General features: G+C 42.2%; 1 protein-coding gene across 21 annotated transcripts in view; it reads left to right on the plus strand.

The window, feature by feature from the left end:
• EPHA5 (EPH receptor A5) overlaps positions 1-24643 on the plus strand; it is a 369517-nt gene that overhangs the window by 66315 nt on the left and 278559 nt on the right. For all 21 annotated transcript variants that reach the window (XM_090036846.1, XM_090036836.1, XM_090036837.1 and 18 more), the window contains exon 3: positions 5280-5943. In XM_090036846.1, the coding sequence (XP_089892972.1) occupies positions 5280-5943 (664 nt within the window). The remainder of the gene's footprint in view (positions 1-5279; positions 5944-24643) is intronic.

A 24643-nucleotide genomic window follows, 5' to 3' on the forward strand; every position in this document is an offset into this window, starting at 1 on the left:
CTCCCTCCCCCTTCACCTCAGGGGGCCATGTCAGGCGAGCTGTTGTCTGGCCATGCTCCCACCCCTGGAGCGGTGAGTGGGGTGTGGACCCTGACAGGGGCTGCTTTGCCCAGCCAGGTGGATCCCAGCTGCAGTCCAAGGGAGCAAGGAGAGGGTTGGGGGAATAAAACCCCTCCCTGCCCCTGTTACCTCAGGGGGGCATGGTGAGCATGCTGGGCATCCCCTGCTCTGGCTAGAGAGCAGAGGGGCAGGGCCAACCATGCTGTCTGGATCAGGCAGCACAGCTCAGCCCAGGGCTGCGGGGATGCTGGGGGACTCTGATTTAACTTGAACCAGGACGGGGTCTGGGACAGATGTTCCATAAATCAATTTGACCTCAGTCAGTTAAGTGTGATACCTGGTTCAACCAGGTTTACTTAAACCGGTTTTGGCCATTTTGAAACTGGTTTATGTGCACTGAACTTTTGTTCTGTTACAGGTTTTAACCAGTTTCTGATCTCCTAAACCGTTTATGTGTAACTTCTGTCCCTAGCCTCTGAGACCAAATCCAGCATTCTGCCCAGTCAATTGTTGTCAAGCACTGACAGATTGCAAGCCACTAATTTAAAATGATACAACCTTAAGTACCACCAGCAAATTTTTGTCATATAAAGTAATTATAATAAATCTGTTAATGTGTACCACTGATAGGTTGTCTGCATGCCACTGGTGGTACCCGTACCACAGATTAGGAACCACTGCTAGAATACACTGCTTTCTGACTCCTTCAGTAGTGTTCAGTGGGCACAAGATCAAAACCTGGCAGCTGATTTTCCCATTCATTCAAATAGCCAGCCTTCCACCAACTTGAACAGGCATGGTGTAGGTCCTCAGAGCACCCGTGCATTCTTATTTGGTTGTGTACCTTTGTATGTGGATACACACCCACGCACACATGATCAGACAGTGCACACACAGTAATAGTTTTTCACAATGGATTTTTTTCTAATTATGTACGGAATCATGAATAAAGGAATTGTCACTTTGAAAATGACACTTTTGTCATCTATTGTAGTGCTGATTACATCTATTAGACTTTAGTGGAATTGAAAGAAGTTAGTGAAACGTTTAATTTTTCTTTTCTTTTTTTAACTTTTTTTTGTTTTGCTTTGCATTTTACAGCAGTCTATCTAGTCTTCTAAATAGTTTACCATTTGTAATTAACACACCTGCAAAGGTGCGTCTGTCTGTCAGGATCTGATGAAGTTAGCCACTGCTTATGAGAGGTTATACATCTTTAATGTGGTTAGTCTACAAGGTGCAAATGCTGTCAACCTTATGTCTTTTTTTTAACCATACAAGAATAATACATTCTCTTTTCAGCCTCTGGGTCTTGCACCTAAACTGTGCTCATTAACTACACATGCAGCTTGGGCTAAGCTTTTAGCTCATCATTAAGAGTGGCTTACTTTGGTTATCAGTGCCTTACCCTTCTGATTGCAGCCTTAAGAGTGATCTCGGCTAGACTCAGCCTTGAAGTTGACAACTCCTAGTCAAGTTCACCAGTCACGTTACAAACTAGACAAGGGACCAAAGAATTCTTATGCACTTAAAATATTTCTGTGGTTAAACAATATGCAGCTACCTTACCTTGAATTTTGTTACAATTTAAGCAGTGGGCAAAACATTGGGACTACAGTGGTTGTAGACCATTAAGCAAATTTTATCTTTACCTGATATGCATCTGTACGGAGTAGACTGGATCTATAGTTATGTCAGTAGGACTATTTTGGTGGGTGAAATTATGCATATGTTCCTGTTTTTTGTAGAGCTGGGGTCTTAGTTAAGCCCAATGACACTTCTTATAAAGATACCAGTGGGGAAAAAAAGGTGGCTGACTATCCCTTTAAGAGACGGCTGGGTTGTATAATTATGCCCCACCCTCTTTGCTAAAAGGGGAGAGCACAATGTACAACCCCATGCACTACTGAGGGTGCATTGAGCCGCTTTCTTGCATTGTAAGCGTTTTAGCTATTCCCCCTCAGTGTAGACCTGTCCTTGGTAGCTATAGTACTGTATCTGATATGTCATATATATATTGCTTCTTGGCTTGTTGTGGGTTAAGATCAAGTATAGGAGTATCTGAAGTCTAGTCCAGGATGCTTGCCTGCAGTATCTGGGGACATCTGAACCCCAAGGCCTCTGGGCTTGGGCCTGCTAGTAGGAAGCTTGCCAATGGATTTGGGAGCATCTGAAACCCCAGAGCGATACGTCTGGGATGGAGGATGCTTGCCAGTTGTAGCACCATACATGGTGTTTGGAATGATTGAGTTCTGCCTACTTAATCAATAATTGTTTTTGGAATGACTTGAGTTCTGCTCAATCAATATGATTTCGAACTGATTTGGCTAATTTGACCTGGAATGTAAAATATATATTTTAAAAAATGTAAGCAAAAAACCACTGCATTGATTCTGGGTGGGAGTGTCAGATTTTTGGGATGTTAGGAATCACTAGGAAGGACGGATTGAAAACGAGTAAAGGAAGATGTTATAGTGGCAAAGAAGGAGTTCTCGGAGGAGGGGACCAAAGGGTTCTCTAGATGTTGTTTTTATAGCCCTTTTTCTTTCAGCACTGTGGGTTTTTTCTCATTTATTTCCTTTTCTTCCATTTAAGATATGAATTAAAAATGTAATCAGAAGAATTCAGCATGGTGATAATAAATTGAGGGTGTTTGCTGTTATTTCTGCATTAACTGTATGCTGGGATAATAAACTCCAAAGCACAAGGCTTCAGGTGTATTTTCAGTAAATAAGTTGGCCTCTGACCTTAGAATGTATTCAGAATGGGATAAGGTTATTACCCTTTAACCAGGAATCCCCTCAAGTTGATAAAATACCCAACATACTTGCTTTGCTTTCTGAAGATGAAGCATTGACAGGTGTAATAAGAAGCAAAGGTCAGAACTGAACAAGACAGTAGGAGGACTAAATACATCTTAAAATATATATCAAACAAGCCAAAAAAAAACCAGAGAGAGAGAAATGAGTAAAATTAAAAACATTGCTGGCTTTTTCAAGTTCCCCATCTCCATCATTGTGTGACTGAGAAGGTAAATCTAGTCATTAATCTAGCTGCAAACTAGGCTTAGGTATTTGATCAGTCCAATAGAGTTTGGTCAATCGACCAGTCGATTGGGCAATAATTGCCAAATGTGGCCAGGAAGGCGCTTCCCTGTGCTGCACTGCCCTGTCACGAAGCTCCTGGCTGCAGGCTGTCTGGGACTGCTTGGCTGAGAGATGCCAGGTGCTGGGCACCAGCTGTCAGTTCCACCAGTGCAGGGAGATGCCTCATAGCAGGGAGGCATCCTCAGCATACCCTCCACCCAGACCCCAGTCCTCCATAGTAGGTACGTGTTATCGGCTAAATAGTGAACCAGTATAGTTAGAAGATTTTAAATGGCTAATTTTTAAAACAATATTTACATCCCTAGTTGCTATAATCACAGAAAGCCTTCCTATGATACTTGACCAATCTTTGACCAGTCAAAAATATGCAGTCAATTGACTGGTCAATTAACAATATTTGTGACAATTTGTAGTAATAGTTTGTGCTGCCCTTTTTTGGCAGACGTGTTTGCTTATAGTGTGAGAGCGTAGGCAGGTGGGGGCTGCCAGCTACCCTGGACAAATGCTCCTTGATTTTCAGGGGCCTGATCCTTCAGGGGTGTTCCTGAGGTGCATATCTGCAAGCGTTCCCCCACTTGTAGACAAAGTGTACAGCAGTATAAATCATGCACCAGGAATGCCCTTCGGGGTGATTCCTAGGGTGTGCATTTCATGCTGCCGCACTCTGGATCAGGGTATAGTCTACAAGCACAGGGGGGGAAACCTCCATGGGAACCTGGCACTTATGTTCTTATATGCAGCAAATTAGAGACTGACTTGTCCTCCAAGTAATTTATTTACTGTATTTAGCTGAATCCAAGATGACATATCATTTTAGATGACCCTCCCCTGTAATAATTAGTATATTGGGGAAATGAGAGTCCCCTGTGGTTCAGTGGTAGAATCCTTGTCTACTACACAAGAGACCTGGGTTTAATTCCCAGGCACTTATACAGCTATAGCCATGGAGGCACTAAACATCTGGGCTCAGTCTGTTTTTTGAATTCTGTCTCAGTGGCCTAAGGGGAGGATGGAAGGTCTGGGCAGTCTCCACTCCTCCAAAAATTTCTGCCCATATGCATTGAAAGTCTGGGAGACCCTCATACATACACCGTGATTCAGGGGGGTCGACAATTGCCACATATAGAAAATGATAAATTTATTATATTTGTGCCTTTACCCTCTCCCGCATCCTGTCTGCCCCCTGCCACTTGCCTTGACCCCGGTTCCTGACCCCCCACAATTGTGCTTGCCCTCCCTCACTTCCTGCTTGTCCTGCCATGCCTGTGCCTGATCCCTGCCACCTGTCTGCCCTTCCTCCCCTTCTCCCCGCATCCTGCATCACTCATCTTCTGCCACTCTGCTCCAGCACATAGCCTTGGATTTGAGTGAATGTAGTAAAAATGTCTTTGACATAAGAAATATTGCTAGGCATTCCCATCAGTGGCTAGAAAATAGTTATATGTGGACTCCTGTGTAAGAAGCAAAGTGTAGCAGCATAGTCTCAGGAACACTCCAGGACTTATGGATCATCCTGTACGTTCATCCCATGCTTTGTTCTGGTGGACATAAACTGTTATTGGCTCATATTGGCAGCAGATGACCCCCGCCTCCAGCCCGGTGCTCTGACTAGTCTGAGCCAGCATTCCACTTGTTCCCTACCTGTCTCCACCCAACCCCTAGTTAGCTGCATGAGGCGTAAACAAGGCTTCCTGTGCATTAATCAGCAGTGCTGGGAGGCTGGCCAGAGGGATAAGGAGGGCTTTATACCCCTGCACTTTGCTGTGTGGCTACATTGGACAGGTCACGCTTTACATTAAATACATCTGCTTTAGTTCTGTCACTTAACAAACCAATAATAAGCAACCAGGCAGAATGATCAGTGTAGCTTTTCTGCTTCTCATCTGTTCCCAAGCAGATGGTAGGATGCTGCCTTTTATGTATTTGAACTTAATCTCTCCCCTGATTTCATAGGGCATTATATCAGGCCCAGAGGCTGGAATGCTCTGCCATTCTGAAGTTTTTACATTGCTGTTCCTCTAATGCTGTAGCTGTCTCACGTGAAGCTAAGATTTAGTGATTTAGTGTCTGATTTTTTTTTTTTTTGACATAATGTACTCTCTTTTTGCACAGTGGGAAGAAATTGGTGAGGTGGATGAAAATTATGCTCCAATACACACATACCAAGTGTGCAAAGTCATGGAACAGAACCAGAATAACTGGCTTCTGACTAGCTGGATCTCCAATGAAGGGGCTTCCCGGATTTTCATTGAGCTCAAGTTTACTCTGAGAGACTGTAACAGCCTTCCTGGAGGCCTTGGGACTTGCAAAGAGACTTTCAACATGTACTACTTTGAATCGGATGATGAAGATGGGAGGAACATCAAAGAAAATCAGTACATCAAGATCGATACCATTGCTGCTGATGAGAGCTTCACTGAGCTAGATCTTGGAGACCGAGTCATGAAGTTGAACACAGAAGTGAGAGATGTTGGTCCTCTTACCAAAAAGGGATTTTACCTGGCTTTCCAGGATGTGGGGGCCTGCATAGCCCTTGTCTCTGTGCGAGTGTACTACAAGAAATGCCCTTCAGTTATTCGCAACCTGGCCCTCTTTCCTGATACCATCACTGGAGCAGATTCCTCCCAGCTGCTGGAAGTGTCAGGCTCATGTGTAAACCACTCAGTGACTGATGAACCTCCCAAGATGCACTGCAGTGCAGAGGGGGAATGGCTGGTGCCAATTGGAAAATGCATGTGCAAGGCAGGGTATGAAGAAAAGAACAATACGTGTCAAGGTAAGGCTTTGTGGCAGTGTACAACGTGTTATGATATGCTTACTAACCTGGCAGACCTGCTCTCACAGATGTTGGTCGGTCCTATCCATACTAAGATTTCTCTGCACTAACCTAGTAGCTTGCTGAAGCTTTCAAGAGGGCACAGCTATAAATTATTCCTGCTCCTGTTGCAGCAAAGATTTAGGGGGGTGGCTCCATTTTGACTCTCCCTTTAAATTAGCACCTCTTGCCCCCCCCCCCGATACGCTACTGATAAGCTGTGAGATGAGTGAGAGCAATGAGAACATATGCAGGTGGTACTTCTTGCTATTAAGTGTGACTGAGGGGAGCAGAACCTGACAGCTTGCTGAGGTTTTATCCGAGATATTTATAATGATATATTACATTTATATTTTTAATATTTATATATGACACTGGGGGGTTTCTGACAATGATAGTTTTGAAGGTTTTCTTTCTCTCTGGTAGGCTATTGATTGGAAATGTTAAAACTTGTTTTCAAGCTAATGATGTATTTTATATATGTACATTAATGCATATTTCTATCCAGTTTTCTGTGAAAAGCAAGAAGAAAGATTTCATGAGGGGAATTTTCCCCCCCTTTCCTTGTAGTTATTTCACAGTTGTTGCTCAGCAATTTAAAGTTAAAACAAAATCTTCAGTCCTGCAACCACTCCCACAGGTGCTCAATTTTACTTACGTGAACAGTCCTTATTGAGATTTCTGTCTATAAATACCCATCTTGTCTAAGATGCTGATACTTCAGGGAATTTGTGCTCATCAGCAAAGTATCTTATAAGAGAGTATCTAAGTAAGCCCCATATAAAAACAATTTATACACTGCAGGAACGTAGCCTACTGAATTACATGCTTGTTTATAAAAATTGCACTTTGACTTTTAAGTGAATTATAGGCGGTTTATAAGAAAATATTTGGACATGACATGGAAAAAAAGGGATATTTCCAAGCAGTTTGCCTTTTGCTGGTGGATTTGGTCATTATTGTTGCTGCTGCTGTTATTGGCACATTGTAATTTGATTATGCCCATGCCCTTGCAATTTGCAGAGAGTCTCAATCTGCACACAGGGGCATCTGGTTCCTGTTTTCCCCTTGGTACCCGGCTAACAGCCTTTGTTGTCTTGAGACCAGGTTGCATTTACTTTGTACCTTTCTCAGATCAGAGGGAATTTGGCATAGGTACAGAGAGTGGGATCAGTGCCCAAGGTGGGTTCGCTTTGGGCATATGTCAGCCTGTAGACCTGATCTTTCAGCTCTTGATGACTCCACTGAAGTCTTCAGGCAAACCTGATGTCCCTTCTGTGAGGTACCAAGGATTATAGGGAGCAGATAAGTTTATTTAGAGAAGCCTTTTGCTACAAAGAAACCACAGAAAACATTTCTACTAGCATGTTTCTCTCTAAACAAAGCAGATATTACAAGCGCTCTTCTGTTTTTATTTCCTTTGCATTGATTTAAAAATCCTCCTACCCAGTATGGGGGAAGATATGTCTGACTTAATATTTGGCACAAGGTAAGGGTAACAGAGTAGCACTAGCTGTAACAGAGGAAATCTTGATTGCTGCAGATGAAGAAATGTAGCCAGACACACTGACAAAAATCTGCTTGGCTTCTGCTAAATATAAACAGCCCCAAAACAGCCAGCATTGATTGGGTGCAGTGTCTAGTTTGTAACTCCTGTGAACTGTAAAAATACTCAGACCAAATGGGCACTTCCATTGGTTATCAAGCTATCAAAGTCCCTCCCTTCCTTCAAATCTCCTTTGACTATTTGAGCTGCAACACTCTCTTGCTTCAGATCTTCCTAAGATCCTGTTTGCTACAGCCATAAAGGTTATCTAGACTTAAAGTTACTGATTTTAAATGTCCCCAGCCTGGAAAAGTTGCACAAGGCTACAAAAGTTACCAACCTGACAGCACTGATACAAGAACTTGTGAGAGGAGGGGTGGGGAAGGGAAGGACTCCCATACTGCCTTCACACTTTTGGGTTTTTTTAGTGCCTAGGTTAGGTGCTCAAGCCCAGTATTCAAAAGTCACTTAGGCACTGGATTCTCTTTAGATAAATGTTTTGTACCATTTATAAATAGGTCTGCTAGGTATGTGATTTTCTTTTCACCAAATAGGTATGCTAATAAAACCCCTTGTGTAGTTGCAGCTCCAGCCATAGAAACATACTTTAGATTGATATAGCTTATTCCATTTCCTGTATACAACTAGCTGTACCTGTGTAAGACACTGTTTTACTACTATAACTTTCTCCATACTAGAGTAGTACTACTGCTTTAACTGTAGTGGAATGGCTAAACTAGTTCAACACATGTGTGTAGACAAACCCTAAGCCCAATGCCAGGCCAATGGGATTTAGGATCCTAAGTACCTAAACTATAGGCATGACTGTAGAAATAGCAGTATCCTACACCAGTGAAATGTCCCCTAAATGATTGGTGCTATGTAAAAAAAGGCTGCACTTTGTACCCATACAGTAAAATCAAGTAAAAATGGAACTTGGGCTCCTAAGTCACTTAGGCATTTTAGAAAACTGAACCCTTCAACGTCTGAGCTTAAGTGTAAGCATGAGCTTTGGATTCCATAATGAAATTCCAATGCAGAAGAACCTGAATGTGCTTGTTAATCGTTCTCCTGTTAAGATAACATTCACTGAGCTGTAACATCTTGTCTGGACAGTAGCAGGCTACATGCTTTTATTAGGGATGATGCAAATCTCACTTACACTCACAAACATATGGAAACAATTGAAATCCCTTCTGCCTAAAAATCATTAATTGGCAATGATGTCTTCAATTCATCATCTTGTCATTGAGTGGCTCTATGAAGGAGGTACCGACAGCAACAGCTGAGTAATTTCTATCATTTGAGACAGTCAGGCGACAAATATGACATGGCCTAATCTCATTATATAATTCAGTTACTATTTCAAATAACATGGGCAGTCAAACTGTATTTATCTGACAAACAAAACTTCTTGTATCTTTCAGCAACCAAGCTAGTTTATCTCCTACTGTTATTTGATAATCAGTGATGAATTGTGACTGCTTGGGAAAACTTTAGTGAAAAGCCTCCGTGTGCAAGGCTAATTTTTATGTGGATAAATAGTTCTGCATGCATGTAAAAAAAATTAAAACAACCACTTTCCCTGTCCTTACATTGGCTCCCAGAGTATAGATGCAGTACAACATTCAACTGGTGGCTATTATTTTTGGCTGTCTTATGTTAGCGGTGTCTGAATGGGTTCTTTAAAGCATAACTGATAAATCTTCATTTATCTGCAACACTAAATTTTGGGTTTAGTTGGTATAGGTCTCCTTGGGTACTGCTTTTTGACACACAAGGGGCCAGTTCCTAAGCTGGTTTAACCTGAAATCCTTGGTGCTACACTGATTTATCTTAGCCTAGAATCTAGCTCTAGAGACTATTTTTTGTAATTTTATTTTTCCTTATCTGCTTCCTGTTTTTTGATCTCTTTTTCTTATCAGCTATCTGATAAGTAACTGCAGTTTTGGACTGAATACAAGTCACTGAATACATAAGGGCTCCCTCTTGGGGAAGTTATATTGGTAGCTGATATTCCTTGAAAAGTGCTTCAGCAAATCTGGTTCACCAGATCTGTTCTCCTTTATGCATTCAGCTTTATCTTCCCATTTTAGTGACAACAGTAAATTTGTATATTACTTCTTATTCTTCCTTCTAAGCGCTATAGAACCAGCAAACATAAAGGGGATGAAGCTGGATTCCTTTCCTTCTTATGTGCCATCAACAAAATGAATTGTCTAGTAAGATCCAATTATGCAGCCAGTCAGTTACACCTGTTCAGCCCCTCTGGTAACAATGGGGATGCACAGCTGTTACTGAGGCCTTAATCGGCCTGTAGAACCTTTATTGTGATACACACGAGGCAAAAAAAGAAAGAAAGTTAAACTGGGATTTAAGTCCCAGGTTGCTTGCAAAGCATCTTTTTTTTTTCCTTGGAAATTGAGAAACCAGGATGGAAATTATTGGAATGCTATGAGCATGAATTCTGGAATGCCAAGCAGAATCATGAGAATAAAAAGAAGAAGGAAACAAAAGTTAAATGAATTAGAAAAAAATGGACGAGGCAGCTTATCAATTCAGAACACAATGATCTTTTTTCTAGTTAGCAGGGTTTACTGTTCCTTTAAGAGGCATCAGGCAGTGGTAGAGTGGATTGTATAGTCAACTGAGACAGAAATGCACTGTAATTACAGACAAATACAGGATATTGCAAAATAATGGGAGAAAATTTAAGCCAAATTTTACTTTAATGTTAGTCTTTACTAAGGAGGAAATTTGGAAGTTGGAGGCAGACAGAACATTTTGTGCTTTTAGAAAGGAATTGCTACCAGAATAAATATTTTGTTGAAGAATTTTTCTACAACTAGGAATTATATGTTTAAACAGCTTTATTTTCTTGAAATATGATCTGACCAGTTGTTGTTTCATTGTTTCCAAAGTCAACTTGCTGAAGCACTTTTTTTTGCTTGCTGTTTGTTCTTGCTTTGAAATTCACACTGGTATTTGCCAAGGAAGATATACCTTTACTCAAAGAAACAAAGTTCACAGCAAAACCGTGTTGACAAATTTCTCCTTTGGGCTTAATTGACAATAGTAACTGAATTTATACAGATCAAAAGTTTACCTGCTGAATCAACTCCCACGTGATGCTGTTGCTAACTTACTCAGCCGCAAAGCAAAGTTACTAATCTTCATAAGACTATGGCACAATGGAACAGTTATTTGAAGTAGTTTTTCTAGAATGGGAGTTACTTCTGTTTATGAAGCAGTATAAAGGGAATTAGTGAAATCGTGGCCTTTGTGGTTGAGTTTGGGGAGGGGGTCACAGAGATAGGCAGAATGGTTCCAGTGATGAAGTAGGACCATGCTGTTTGTAGCCTTGTATGGAGAGGATGGAAACATAACATTTTGGGTGAAATCCAGGCCCCACAGAAATCACTTGAAGTTTTGGCATTAATTTCCCTATGGCCAGGGTTTCCCCCTTTGCCTCCAACGCAGGAGTGAGAATGGAAAGGGGGAGCATTTTCTCTCTTTCTCCAGACGGTTCTTGCACAAGCCACATCTGGTAAATTCTGGCTTTAAATTGTTGATTATTTGAAAGCTGGAAACAATGAGGAATATATGTGACGGCACAAAATCTTACTTGTGCTGTGGGAGAATTCCCATTTGGGACTACTCAAGTGAGTAAGACGAGCATGATTTTACTCTAGAGGTTCAGGGGAGAGCAAGCAAAGTCCACGGGATAAAAAAAGCTCTTATTAATTGTTCTACTGGGAGGTGATTACATAGCAAGAAAAACATTGATGGAAATATTCGGTACATGGAAAATCCTGAATTCGGAAATAGTACTGATACTATAGGGAGTTATGTGCCCCTCATTCATACTTCTGGTGCATTTTCCCTGATTAAACCAAAATTGGCTGTGAGTATAGCATATTAGGTGTTCATATAATTATGAGCCAAAGTGTGTAGTTTTAATTAAGCATACTACCAACCAACATCAAAGTAACTGAGCTCTTCATTGTGTAGAGTGTATTATATTTTTCCAAACATGAAGAAGAGTACTTGAATGTTGCATTTCATAAAAATTCAACAATAGCAGTTGAATGTTTTCTTGAAATCAAAAGTGCATCACAGCAGGACTGATTAAATAGTGCTTTCTTCTTTGTTTTATTTTGTACATGAATAGGACATAGTTATGGAAAGTGTAATTTGAGTAAGCACAATGTCATGCTTTGCTGTAATGAGTTACCATTTCTGTACCAATTTAGTTAGTAGGCTAATGACCTCTAATGACTTTGAAGATTTCTTTTTCATTCTGCAGAGGTACCTTTTGAACCATTACTTTGCTTAACTTAACCTTATTGTTCCATGCAATCCCATCGCTATGCCTTCACCTCCCAGTAGGACACTTAAGAAGTGCTTTTTTATCCATCAGACTATAGATTGAACAATAAGATTACAAATAAGTGAAATGAAGGTGGAAAATGTGCTTTGCAAATCTGAATTGCAAACATGTTTATTACTTATTCAGAAGGTAATTTACAATCCCCAAATGGGGCACATTCTAGGATACAGGTTTGTTTACTTGTCCCTAGACTTATTTTTAGTCAAATCCTGATCTTTAAAGAGGCTGTGGTAAAGGATTTCTGCTAGAAGCTACGATTCCATATAGATTATCATGGCATGAGGAGAGGGACATAAAGGAAAATATGTATTAGTGTCATTGCCGTCCTGATCATTTGACTGCATTGAGTTGTTTTGAAGTGACTTGCTTGTCATTAACAGCTTTCAAGGACAATCTTATTCCACTAAATTTATATCAGGCATTAAAATCAGTCATACGATTGCATGTTTTGTTCATAATAAGGCAGATTTTCACTTTTGTGTTTCTCGTTATGGTAGCACTTAGCAGTAGTTAATGATGTGTTGACATTTCAATTATAAAACTTCCTCTTCAGGCCTTGTGTCCTGCCCATTGTCTCATTCTTTGGGCTGACATTTATGGTTGAGATCCAGACTCCCTTCAAGTGAACAAGAGTTCTCTGAGATTAATTTCACTGAGCCAAGATATTACCTGGAAAGTACAATTTTGCAATTCACATTTCTTTTGCACAAAACTTTGCTAAATGGCATTTATACTACAGGTGCGTTTGGAGTGAGGCCTTGCTGAAGTTAATGGAGCCATGCCAGTTTACTTCACTCAAATATTGCTCATTTTTACCAACTGAGGACTTATCCCAGTTAAGAGATGACATCATTAAGAGTGGCACCTAAATCAAGGCTAACATTCCTCTGTTTTATCCTCCTTGTGCACTGTTGTTTATTAATATCTTATTGGAACATTTGTATGACCCCATGGTGCCAGGTGCTGTACAAACACAAATTTAAGACATGTACACAGATTTAGAAAAAGGAAGCTAGGAAGCTAAGTCCCTTCTTATACAGTAACTTTGGGTGGATCCTGGAGCTTTTCACACCTGGATCGTCTGCACATTAATACCTAAAACTAGTTTTAAGGACACATTAGGCAGCTCAAAATTACGCCCCTCCAGAACAGGATTATCTCTGATCCACATTACCCAACTCATGTTAAACTAAGGTGTAGCCAGACTAGGCTATTTCAGTGTAAACACCCCACCTGCCCCCTCTCCCCTGCTGGCCCAGATTGGTTTGATTTACACCCCATGTGCCCCCACACACTCTCCCTAGCACCCCAGATACCCCTCAGCCCAGAGAAGAGCAGCATCCTGGCAGTGGTGGCAGCGGCTGGGCAGGCAGGTTAACCCTTTCCTGCCTGCTTCCCCAGGACATACAGTGCAGGCAGCCACAAGTAAATGTTGGCGGTGGGGGAACCCCAGGGCCAGGGGGGAACCAGGGAAACCCTGGGGGACAGGGGAGAAATATTGAATGGGAGGGGGGATTCTTACCTTTCAGTCCTCCAGGTCCCTACTGGCCTGAAGTTAGACTGCTGCAAACTTGAGATAGCACTAACACCAATCAATATTTATGCTGCTCACCGTGTAACATATAACAATGCCCTGAGAGGACTGTCCATATTCAGCACCAATTTCCATTTGCCAGATCTGCCCATTTTGGCTCCAGAGGCATTTATTCTTCAGGGAAAAAAAACAAGTTTCAGGAATTAGGGCTTGTGGAGACTAGATAGCAGGAAGGAAATATAATAGTCAAGACAGAGAAAGATTTTCCATAGAAATCATATATCAGAAGCCTGACCAGGCAGGTTCCTCGTTCATGGTCATAGAAGAGAAAATAAACATGAGGTAAAGTATAGAGACAAAAGTAAAAATTGTATGTTAAATAAGATAATAGTAGGTGCATCTACACAAGATGCTTTACTTCCCAATCTAATGCACAGTAAAATGTCACTGTCTACATGTGTGCATGTAGATGTTCACCGGGAGAAAATTGCTTCTGGTCAGCCTAGGCAGCAGGGGCTCCACAGAGGGCGAGGAGAGCTGTTTCAGCTTGGCAGAATGCTGCCTGCCAGCCATGTGGAGAACAGGACCTGTTTCTGCAGGGCAGAGAGAGCTGTCTTGGCTTCCAGGCACCTGCCTCCCAGCCACATGCAGACTGAGACCAGCCCTGTACCCCCTGCCAGGCCAGGGCTGGCACCCAGGGGAGCCTGGAGTTCCCCCTAGCTGCTTCAGGGGAGAAGAGCAGGGCAGGAGCAGACCTGGATTGAACTTCTGCGGACAGAAGCAAATTTGCTTCTGATGGATTCACATTCAGATGCATGAGGTGGTGCAGAAAATTCAGGCACATAAATTGCACATGTATATGTGCTCAGTGTGTGGGCTGCATTTGGGAATGATTTGTGAGTTCTTTAGTAGCATGCTTGCATTTCAGATTAGTGACATTTTAGTGTGGTTTGAGACTTACAAATAGCAATTCCTGCCTTTCACATAGTACTTTTTATCAATAGGCCTCAAAGCACTTTAGAAATGTGGTCAGTATTGTTACCTCATTTCACAAATGGACAAAATGAGGCACAAAGAGGGAAAGGGACTTTCACAGGGTCTCCCAATAGGGAGTAGGGAGAGTTAGGTTTAGAAACCAAATCTCCTGAGCCTGAGTCTGGTGCTCTAGCCATGAGACCACCCTTCATTTTTAATAGCTTTGAAAATGTAAGTTAAGGTAAATCAAACCAAATATACTCTGTATACAATATGGGAGTGCAGAATAGCAGGTCTAGGAAAAACAACATTGCTTAAAATTCTTTACCCTTGTGGGTAAATTTCCTAGTTTTGCAGAGTTTGAATGTTGTTTTAATATAGGGTGTTTGAAATATACCTATAACTATATATTTAGAATATGAATTGGAGAGGACATTCTTCCAAAAATATGAGCCAGTAGTTGCTTATTTAAATCTTTTCTTCATTCTCTAAATAAACAGCTTGACTCTCAAAAGAGCCAAGCCCCAATTAGCTCCCACTACAATCAATGGGAGTGTTGGGAAATCAGCACTTTTGATAATGAAGCTGTTTACTTTATGACAGACATGCATATTTTGAGCTTGATTCTCACTCAAGCTTAAGTCCCTTTACCTGTGCCTTGGCAGCATGAAAGAATCTCTACCCAGTCCTATGTATAGGTGAAAACATATACAATATCCTACATCACAATACTTGTCTTCCCTGTATGCATGAGTAATGAAAGATACAGTGGTATAAAACAGGTGTTCATAGGACATCAGTGGTGCAGTTACTGTGCCTGTGAATTGAGGTTGTTGTCCACCAAGTGAAGGGGCTGCCTGCTATGTAGTCATAAGGGCTTCCTTTGTGACAGTACTAATCCTACTAATAATATATTAGATGTATTACATGTAGTTGGAATCATCTGTCATCCAGCTGTAGCAATAATGGAGGTCACATCATCGTGTTCTGAAGCTGTCTGGAAAGGAAGCTTTTTAATTACTGCAGAGTGAATGGAAAAGCTGTTCCCTGAGAGAGTGGGAATGTGATAATTCGTTATTCAGCGGAAGCACCCTGTGGTCTCTGCTTCCCAGCCCTGAGTCACTTTGCAGGTAGCCTGCTATCCAGACTGCATTAGAGGCATGACAATGGACTTCATTACTGCTAGAGCTCTGTGCGAGGGAGATGATCTGTGCTTGTCAGAGAAAAGCCAGTAATGCCTTGAGCTTGGGATAAAGGCCTTTGTCATATTAGAGTAAATCAAAAGCAATCAATTGCGTTAATGACTAGGAGGAATCCATGGCGGGCAGGTGAGGGGAGGGACTCAAATGATTCCTGTGACAGCAGCAAGGGTTGGGACTGTGATTGTTAATTGCAGGGTCCTGGAACATCTTATCTACACTCCCAGTAGTCGCCACATACCACTCAACAAAACAAAGAGGGAGACGGAGCATTGCCACACAAAGCACTGTGAGCAGCACTGGGGTATAAACATTACCAAGAAGCTCTTCACTGCCTTGGACAAACACGAAAAAGTTGGATTTCATTTCTAAGGTTCCTAAGCGAGGCCTCACTCCTGCATGTGCCTTCTAAGAGAATCAGCTAAGTGCGGTATTAGTAGGAAGCTGGAGCAGTTGTTTGGACAGGGGTTGGGTTGTGTTCCACAACTCTGAGAATTTGATCTTTGCCATCCTGTGCTGCTTAACCCCTACCGCGCCCCACCCCATCCCAGACCTTTTATTATATTTTACCAGAGTGATTTATGCATTTTGCTGCTTGTGAGGTATCTAACACATCCAAACAGAAAGCTGATTTGGACTGCAGAGCTCTGCCAAGAGAGGTGCGTGCATCTACTGTAGTATGTAAATAATCCTCTTTCCTTATCCTTTTGACTTACCCAGTTTCCTCAGTGAGACTCAGATAAAAGCTTCTTTTTTCTTCCCTCCTGCTCAAGATGGGCTCACATTATTTATTTATTTATTAAGATTTTTTTTTTTTTTTAGAAGAGCTTTTACATTTATTTTTGCTCTCACAGTTCAAGCATGATTTAATATGTCAAAACTAGTTTGCCTAACCATGCCTGATTGTCTTACATACTTCCACTAAAACAGGGCACTCATCTTTCCAGGCATACTGCTGCCCAGACAAATGAAGTGTCACAACAGTTAGGACTTGTTCTAGTATTGTGACAACAGTAGCTTCCTTTGACAAAGCCAGGAGCAGCATTTAGACAGCAGTAATGTCAGGAGACATATCGGAGGTATAAGTGTAGGCACAGGTACATGCACGCACACACTCGCAGGCAAGCTTAGGTTTGAGCAACTTTATTGATTCTTTGGTTTTGCATAGGAATTATAGTTGCAGACAAGAATTTAGTAACTCACAGAAGAAAAAAAGAAATCCTCCTGGTAATGCCTGCTTAGTTATAGACTTATAGGACTGGCACCTTGAGTTTAAACTTCAGACTCATGTGATTGAATAGGGTGACCACACATCCCTGTTTGACTGGGACAGTCCTGGATTTTTTAGGCTGGTCCTGGTTAGTTGGTTAAAGTTTAAACAGAAATCTTGGAATCTGAGGGGCATGGGACACAGTCCATCAGAGAGGCTGAGTGCCATGGTGCCCATATGTCCTGGATTTCCTTATGCTCACCCTGTGACTCCAGCTAGAACAGTGTGCACATTCCCCATGTAGTTCTGCAGCATTCAAGTCAGTGGGAGTTTTGTACATTGATTTCAGTGAGAACAAATGCATAAACTACATAAACTAGTAACTAAAAGGTTTGCTGGCCTGAGAGGACTGCTTGGCCTAGACCTACTTTCTGTTGAGAGAGATCCATTGGCTGCCAGTTAAACACAGGTTTGAGAAGAGGAGTCTGTAATATAATACTGAGATTCATCCTCTTTTTCTGGCGCTTGGTTGATTATGTGATCCTGACTCAATGCAGAACTCACTGAAGTCAATTTAAATCTTTTGCCTTGTGGCATCTGGTTGCTTTTCCCTTCTGCACGCTCAGGTTAAATCAATACTATGCATGTTTCATCTCTCTGTCCCCCGGAGGAGACAGAATTTAATACTAATTTCTAAGAGCATGTCTACACTTCCAACTCACTGCAGGTTTTTGTGTCCCCCATTAAGTGTTCCACAACAGCTCTTGCTTGAGTGGTAAGTGTACAGCTCTTTTTTTATTTTGTTTTGTTCCTCAGTTGACACACTGGCTTCATATCTTTGGAGCCATAGAGCAGAGGAACACTTGGGAATAAGCCCTCAGCATTCTGATCAGACATCCCATGGCATGTTGCTTCACTGCTGTGCTATATGCTTTCTGGGATTTTTCATGCTCTGCTTTCTGGGATTTCTACAGGGTGGAATTCTGAGGCAGGGGGTCAGACGGCATAATCCCATGATTCCACTGTCATCTGTTTCTGAGGCACTGTCTGGCAGTATTGACAGATGCTCTGATCCTTACGGTGATGAGTATAAACAGATTGGTGGTTGAATATCTGAAGTTATGCCCTGCATTTTAGCAATAGGACAGTAAATGCACCAGGAGAAGCAGCTCAGGATGCAAACAGATGCTTCTCAGTCTTTCTTGGGGAGGTGATTTATTCACTGGCACATACTCTCTGGCTTGGCCAGCTAGCAATGGTTGGTGGCACAGGATAGTGCTGCTGACCTGGGATGACTAGCTGTGGTGACAGAGCCTTGGGATGACAAAAGCTATTTTGTAAAATTGGTTCAGAACTTGCCTTGTAGCTTCCTGAGCATTGTGTCATCACACAGACACATGTGACCATCAAAGCTCACCACCCCTGATTACAGCCACTCAGTTGTTAATCAGTTTGGTGTTTTATGTATGTTTTTGTGGAAGGCATTCAGGTTGCTGCACCTTTTGTCTTGTATGTGTTCATTTATCTGGGGGGGCGGGCAGGATTCAGTCCTATATCAAGTGTGATATCTGCTAGTTTATCAGTTATGTTTTATTTCTTGTTTTAACACACAGCAGGTACATCTACATGTACTGTTCTCATGTACTAATAAATTCCAGTCCATATTACATATTGTGCCGGAGTTTATTGCTCTTGCCCACTGTGTTTGCATGTGTGCCCTGGACTTCAGGACATTGAGCCAGGTTGGAGAAGCCCCAGCTGTTAGGTGGCCTAGGGGGTCAGCCTGCTCTGACTCAGCTCAACATGCTGTAGAGGCGCTGGCTGGGGCACGAGGGTGCTCCAATGTGGGACTAGCTGGCAGGCAGCCCCTGCGCTGACGCACTCTCATGCTTCAGCCAGCCCCATCAGTGTCTACACAGTACACATGCATTGTGGTGGAATACATAATTCAGCCAACCTACAGCAGAGTTAATTAGTTTACTCTGTCTTAATAGCGCTGCACATGTAGATGCTGAGACTTTACTGCAGAGGTAATTAGCTCCACAGTAAACATTACATGTAGATGCTCCCTGCATATGTGATTTTGATGCAGTGCTTTTAATATAGTGCCTAGTTCGAGGGTCATTCTGAGGATGGTTGGACATTGATGTTACATTATAGGCAATAGACTCCAAGTCCAAGAACTCTGAAGGATTTAAAACAATATCTAATAATACATCAAGACAAACTATATAGGCATAAAGAGAGAGAGAGAGAGAATGAGTAGTAATAATCTTGTGCAACTTACAAGTGTGTGTGCTCAGAAAAGGTGGTTTTTCTCTCCATTGTCCAGTGGTCCTCTTCCCCATCCACCCCACTTTTTCTCTCTCTCTCTCTTTCTCTGTCATCATTGATAACATTTTATTATCTAAAATAAAAGTGACATCCTTAAGACATACCCATGCTTTGTCAAACCTTGCACTGCTGCCATTTTTGTAGGGAAGGAGTGGATCCGGCAGGAGAGAAACAAGTAAGTGCTATGGTAAACAGGTTTGATGCAGGATGCAGTAAGGTTATGCAGCATTTCAGTAGTAGGTTGTAGTATGGGGTTGTTTGGGTTAGATTTTTGGCTGTGTAAATCATACAGATGACTAGTAAGGTAAATATTTTACCAACCCCAGAAGCAAGAGCTGATACTGTGGTCCACATTTCTAAACAGATTTCTAATGCTTAGACACTTCACTTCAATTTAAATATTTTGGTTCAGGGTTTTGCACAGTTGTTTTGACCAAGCAGTTGCAGTTTGCCAATCAGAAAACAATGCCAGCCAAGGAAGGAGAAAGTCTCCCAGAGAATTTATTTTGTCTCTGCTGGGAGATATTTTAACTACTTCACAAATTTGGTCACTAGCTTTTTGCATGCTGTTCCCATAGAAGGTGTTTTACTGCTGGAGTCTGGAGTACACAGGGCCTCTAAGGGCAGAGTGTGGCTATGTACTGTTCATCTGAGCCCAGGAAACAATTCAAGTGAAAGCTGTGCAATAATTTGCAGGTGCTGTATAAAGTATTAACAGGTGTAGCAGTGCCAGGATTTCTTACAGTTCAGGTATAGATACAAGACCAGGTGGGATTCATCTAGTGGCCACTCTGGTCTTCCCTCTGCTTTCAGTGGCGAGAGGGGCAGAGCTGTGGCACATGCAGTCAAATTCTGGAAGTCAGCCCACAGCACCGATGGCTAAGTTGAGTGTTGTGATGAAAGGGGACCCATTCCAGGGTATAGTGGCAGTGAGGCCATTCTGTCCCTCTTAGTGCTCAATTAGGACCCCTCCATCAGCCGAGGGCAACAGTTATGCCATTTCCACATCCCCCCCAGCTAGCTCTTCTTGTAATTGGGAGGTACAGACCTCTTGTGTGGCAGCTAAGAACTGTCCTAAATCTGTTTCAGGGAAGCATGAGGCTGGATCCAGCCTAGGGACATATGGTGAAGTGTGCATAAATACACTGACAGCCTGGGTCACAGCTGTGGTCTATCCTGCCCAGCATCCTGCCTCTACCAGTTTCCACTCTAATCCCACAAGCCACTAGGGATGCCATACGCTGCATGGGCGTGTATCTGGCTTGATTGACTCTCCCAGTATCTGCCTTTCTGTGGACAGAGAGAGACCCTGGCACATGCCTGCATTGAGTGCTTCAGGCTACTGCCTCCCTCACCCCGCTTCTACAGAAATCTCCTCCTGAGGTTTTGGCTGACCTTCTCCCCATACCTTTTATTTTAGGCACTCCCCTTTCATGCTCCCACCAAACCTTGGGACCTCCTAGCCAGCCTCCTCCTGGCTGTGTCTAAACTTGTGTTCTACCTGACCAGTGGGAACACAGGCAACTGTGGGACTGTTCTCCTGCCATTCCTCTGAGCTTGTCTCTGAGGAGAGGTTCATTTGGCAGTGGCCATAGGCTCCTTGGACACATTTAAGGGGTGTTGGGTGCTGGCTGGTGTTCTCTCCTTGGTGCCCCATCCCCTTCGAACCCTAGTTATTAACCTGTGATTTTCACTCCCATCCCTCTTTTCTATTTTGTTGTCCCAGGTATTGTATTACTGTGTGCTTTGAGTAAGGGAGGTTTATAGTTTCCTGGTGGGCTTAGGCCCACTGACCCCATGCAGTAAATAGGTCTGCATCTGCCAGTGGATGATAACAAATGCCTCAGAGGAAACTGTATGAATCCCTGCAGTTATGGCATAGCTTGCTTCCAGGGAAAGCCTCCTGCAAAGGTCTGTATGCTCCCTTTTGAAAGATGTAATCCGACCTTAGAGGAAGCACAGTTCTGCTTCTTCTTTGCCTAATTCCAAATTTAATTGACTCCAGACACTTTTGTAGGACATGGGTGCCTAAAAAAGTTGGTGGATGCAGGTGTAATCTCTGCTTCTTCATGCACACAGCAAGCTCTACTCATTCACCTTGTCAAGGATAGATCTCAACAAGCTTTGGATCATGTACTTACATGCCACAAACTATTTGTATGGAACTTGTGAAAAGAAAACATGCACATGCAAAACATAATTTATTGAGCAAACCTTTCTGTTTTAGCAAAATCAATTTTTACGGATTCCACAGTATGGCTCCCAGATGCAACTGGGAAAAGTGTCGGGCCACATTCAAATTAGCCTTATTGTTTCATAATATCTTACTGGCGTGCAAGGTTAATTAGTACCATGGGCAATATGCATTATTCATGACAGCTATCAGGCTTTTATTCTGTTGGGTGTCTATATGCTGCAGATTGTTTCATTTCCAGTAACAAATCCTTGATATACTATTGACAGATTTAATCCTGCTGAATCATATTTGTGATAGATAAATTACATCAGGAGCTTTGCATTGTCTGAAAACATTTTGGGTGCCAAAAGAAGAGTTGCAGTTTTAGGTATGAATATGGAAGAATATTTTTGTTTAAAACCTAGACTTTCTGGAGTTCATGATATACAAGGTTATTTCATTAACTCACCTCATTCTTGATCCTCAGAGGTCATCCAGTGGTCCAGCTTCACTGAGGTTGACCGTGCAAGGCCACTTTATACCAGGATTGGATCTCATGCTCCTATTGCAGGTGTAAGCTAAACAATTCATGCTGTTAGTGTGGCATTTTGGCTGCTTACAGTAACTCACCATCTTCAAGAAATGATAGCTCTCCTTTTTTAACCCTGTTCTTCCTCCTGGAATGTGGAAATATTGCTTGTCTGACTCTCTTAGTAACGTTAAGTATTTTCTGAGTTCAGAGGTCAAGTCATTAGCATTACCTGATACTAGTGTAGCTTTATGAGTCATCCAACAGTGGGAGTTTTTTAACTATGTTGTGATTCATGTGATCCTTCCTTCCCCCAGAGGCAAAACACTTTACTCTGCAGGGTTCTGCTGCTTTGCCTGACCTGGTGTCCAAGAATCTGAATCACTTCCTACTTCCTGGGGGCTCAGTGCAGCAAGGTGCTGAGTAGCTGAAACTCATGTTTAAGTCAGTGGAGTCTGAATGTGCTGTTTCGTCTCGCAGAATCAGGCCCTACATTTATAAGATGCAGCAAGAAGTCTTCTTTCAGTACCATAAAGCTTTTTTAAAATTTATTTATTTATTTTTTTTAAGAAAAATATTTGAAAGGTCTTTTGGGAGTCTTTTTTTTTCTGTGATATTTTCTAGTTCTGTGTCTGACGTTTCTTTCTTAAGCTGCTTTCCAGGGGAGGACACAAACAAATGACAGCAGTTCTCTAATTAAAAACCTGCACTTGGTAAACTGCATACCATCTAATTAAAATATATGCTCCCTTGTGCATACAGTTGAAAATCAAGAGCAGGCCTTCACTGCTCCTGGAATCTCTTGTCATTGCTTATACTGTGGTAACACTTAAGAGCTCTCCATTGAGATCAGCTCCCCTTGCACTAGGTGCTGTATGTGCATGTAGGGTGTGTCAGCACGGCATGGCTGGCAAGTTTGAGGATGAGGGCTCCTCAGCACACTGCCCCCACTCCTCCTCACATGTGCCAAAGCTGCAGTTGTGGCAGGGAAGCTATTTTGGGGTGTCTTTTAAAGGCAGGCTCAAGCATATGGAGGACAGGTCTGGAGAGTGACTGCAGGGGGATGCTTCCAGGTTTGAGCAGGGGCAGGCAGGCTCAGAGTGCTGGGAAGGATATAGTGATAGACAGTCCAGGTCTCAAAGAATTTACAGTTTAAATAGGAAACAGATTGAAGGGGAAACCAAGGCACAGGACAGAGGAAGGGCTTCCTGCTAGAGCTGGGAGTGGGATCCAGTCTCCCACTGAACACCCTTCTTTACTTCTGAGAAATGTGTGGTTCACTAGACACTTGTCCTGCCCACCCCGCACCTCAACAAGAGTTTAATTTTTGTTTTGTTATTCTTTTCCTCTTGCACTGAACATGAAACAGGCATAGAGAACAGACCTGCTGCAAAATGTAGTCATGTATGAGGGCTCAGAAATGTTTGCACTTACTTCATTGAGAATTTTGGATGAGTAAGACCCTCCAAATTTGGCCTTAAGTCATCTACGTTAACTGATTGTTTCTTGTTATGATTGTTATGGAATTTTTGAAGATAGTGTATTCAAAACTACAAGTAAATATCTTCCTGAACCCTGACTCATTTCCTTGCTGCCTGTCTTGGTTCATATGTGTATTGTTTTCAGTTACTGAGTTTCCTTTTTATTGGAAGCTGAGCTCTTGTATTAAACAAATGCAGTGCTTCTAACCTACTTTGGACTGAGACTGGGAGGAATTTCAAACACAAGATTTTGCACTATAACACATAGTGTAGCTTGGATTTTTCCAGACCGAAGAATGAAAATCTACTGTGATGGAAGCCATAAGATATAAACTTGGAGTTTCTCAGACTGATATAAAACATTGATCTGGCTTCTGGCTGCAGATACTCAGTGGAGAATTCCCCTGGTGGAAAGGAACTCACTGCAAATACAAGGCCAGAGAAACCAATTCCTGGGCCATCCACTGTCTTACAGGGGTATGTCAGGGGAGAAGGAAGGCTGTCAGAGATAAGACTAGTAAAACTTTGTCCTGCTCTATCCATCCTCTTCTGGCATGAGGATTTCCATGACTTTGCATGAGTAATTTAAATTAGAGTAATCTCTAGGCTCCATCACCTATGCCAGGTTGAGACAGGACAAGCCAGGGACCAGTAGTTGACTCTGATATCTTTTCTCCTATTCTCTCTGCCAAGTTGAGCATTGAATTGATTTCCCTATCAGTCCTAAAGGCTTCAGTTGGAGTGCTTGTGGTGTAAGGTACCATTTGAAGGAAACATACGTAAGAAGCTGGTGCTGGAGTTGAAGGTCCATGGGGCAGGCACCATTTTAATGTTAAGTAACATTATAACATTATAATGTTAAGTAAGTATGTTTAATAAGCTATCGATTTTTGCCTAAGCTCTTTGGACACTACCTAATGCATATACGAAATAATAATATTGTCATAAAGGGAGAAGGGTTTATTTTAGCAGGGTTTTGTAAGGTTTAAATGCTGTGCCTCACAGTAAAACTTTCTCACCCTAGGAGAATTACCCTTAAGGTTCCCATGCTGCACTGGGTAGGTGACCTCCTAAGCCAGAAACAGTATAGTTGCTTCTATTTTGCATTTTAGGCAGGCTAATTAGGTCCCCTGCATCATGTGGACATGGCTCCACTGGTTCTGGTTTAGGAAGCAGCCCACGCAGAGCAGCATGATGTGCTTGCAGGCGCTGCTGTTGGCCACAGTGAGTGTTACCATTTAGATGCGTTTAAAATGACAGCCATACAAAATACCCACACTTTAAAAA

Source organism: Crocodylus siamensis, chromosome 2 (genome assembly GCF_052110815.1).
Source record: "Crocodylus siamensis isolate JL-2025a chromosome 2, ASM5211081v1, whole genome shotgun sequence".
In the NCBI taxonomy this organism is placed as follows: domain Eukaryota; kingdom Metazoa; phylum Chordata; order Crocodylia; family Crocodylidae; genus Crocodylus; species Crocodylus siamensis.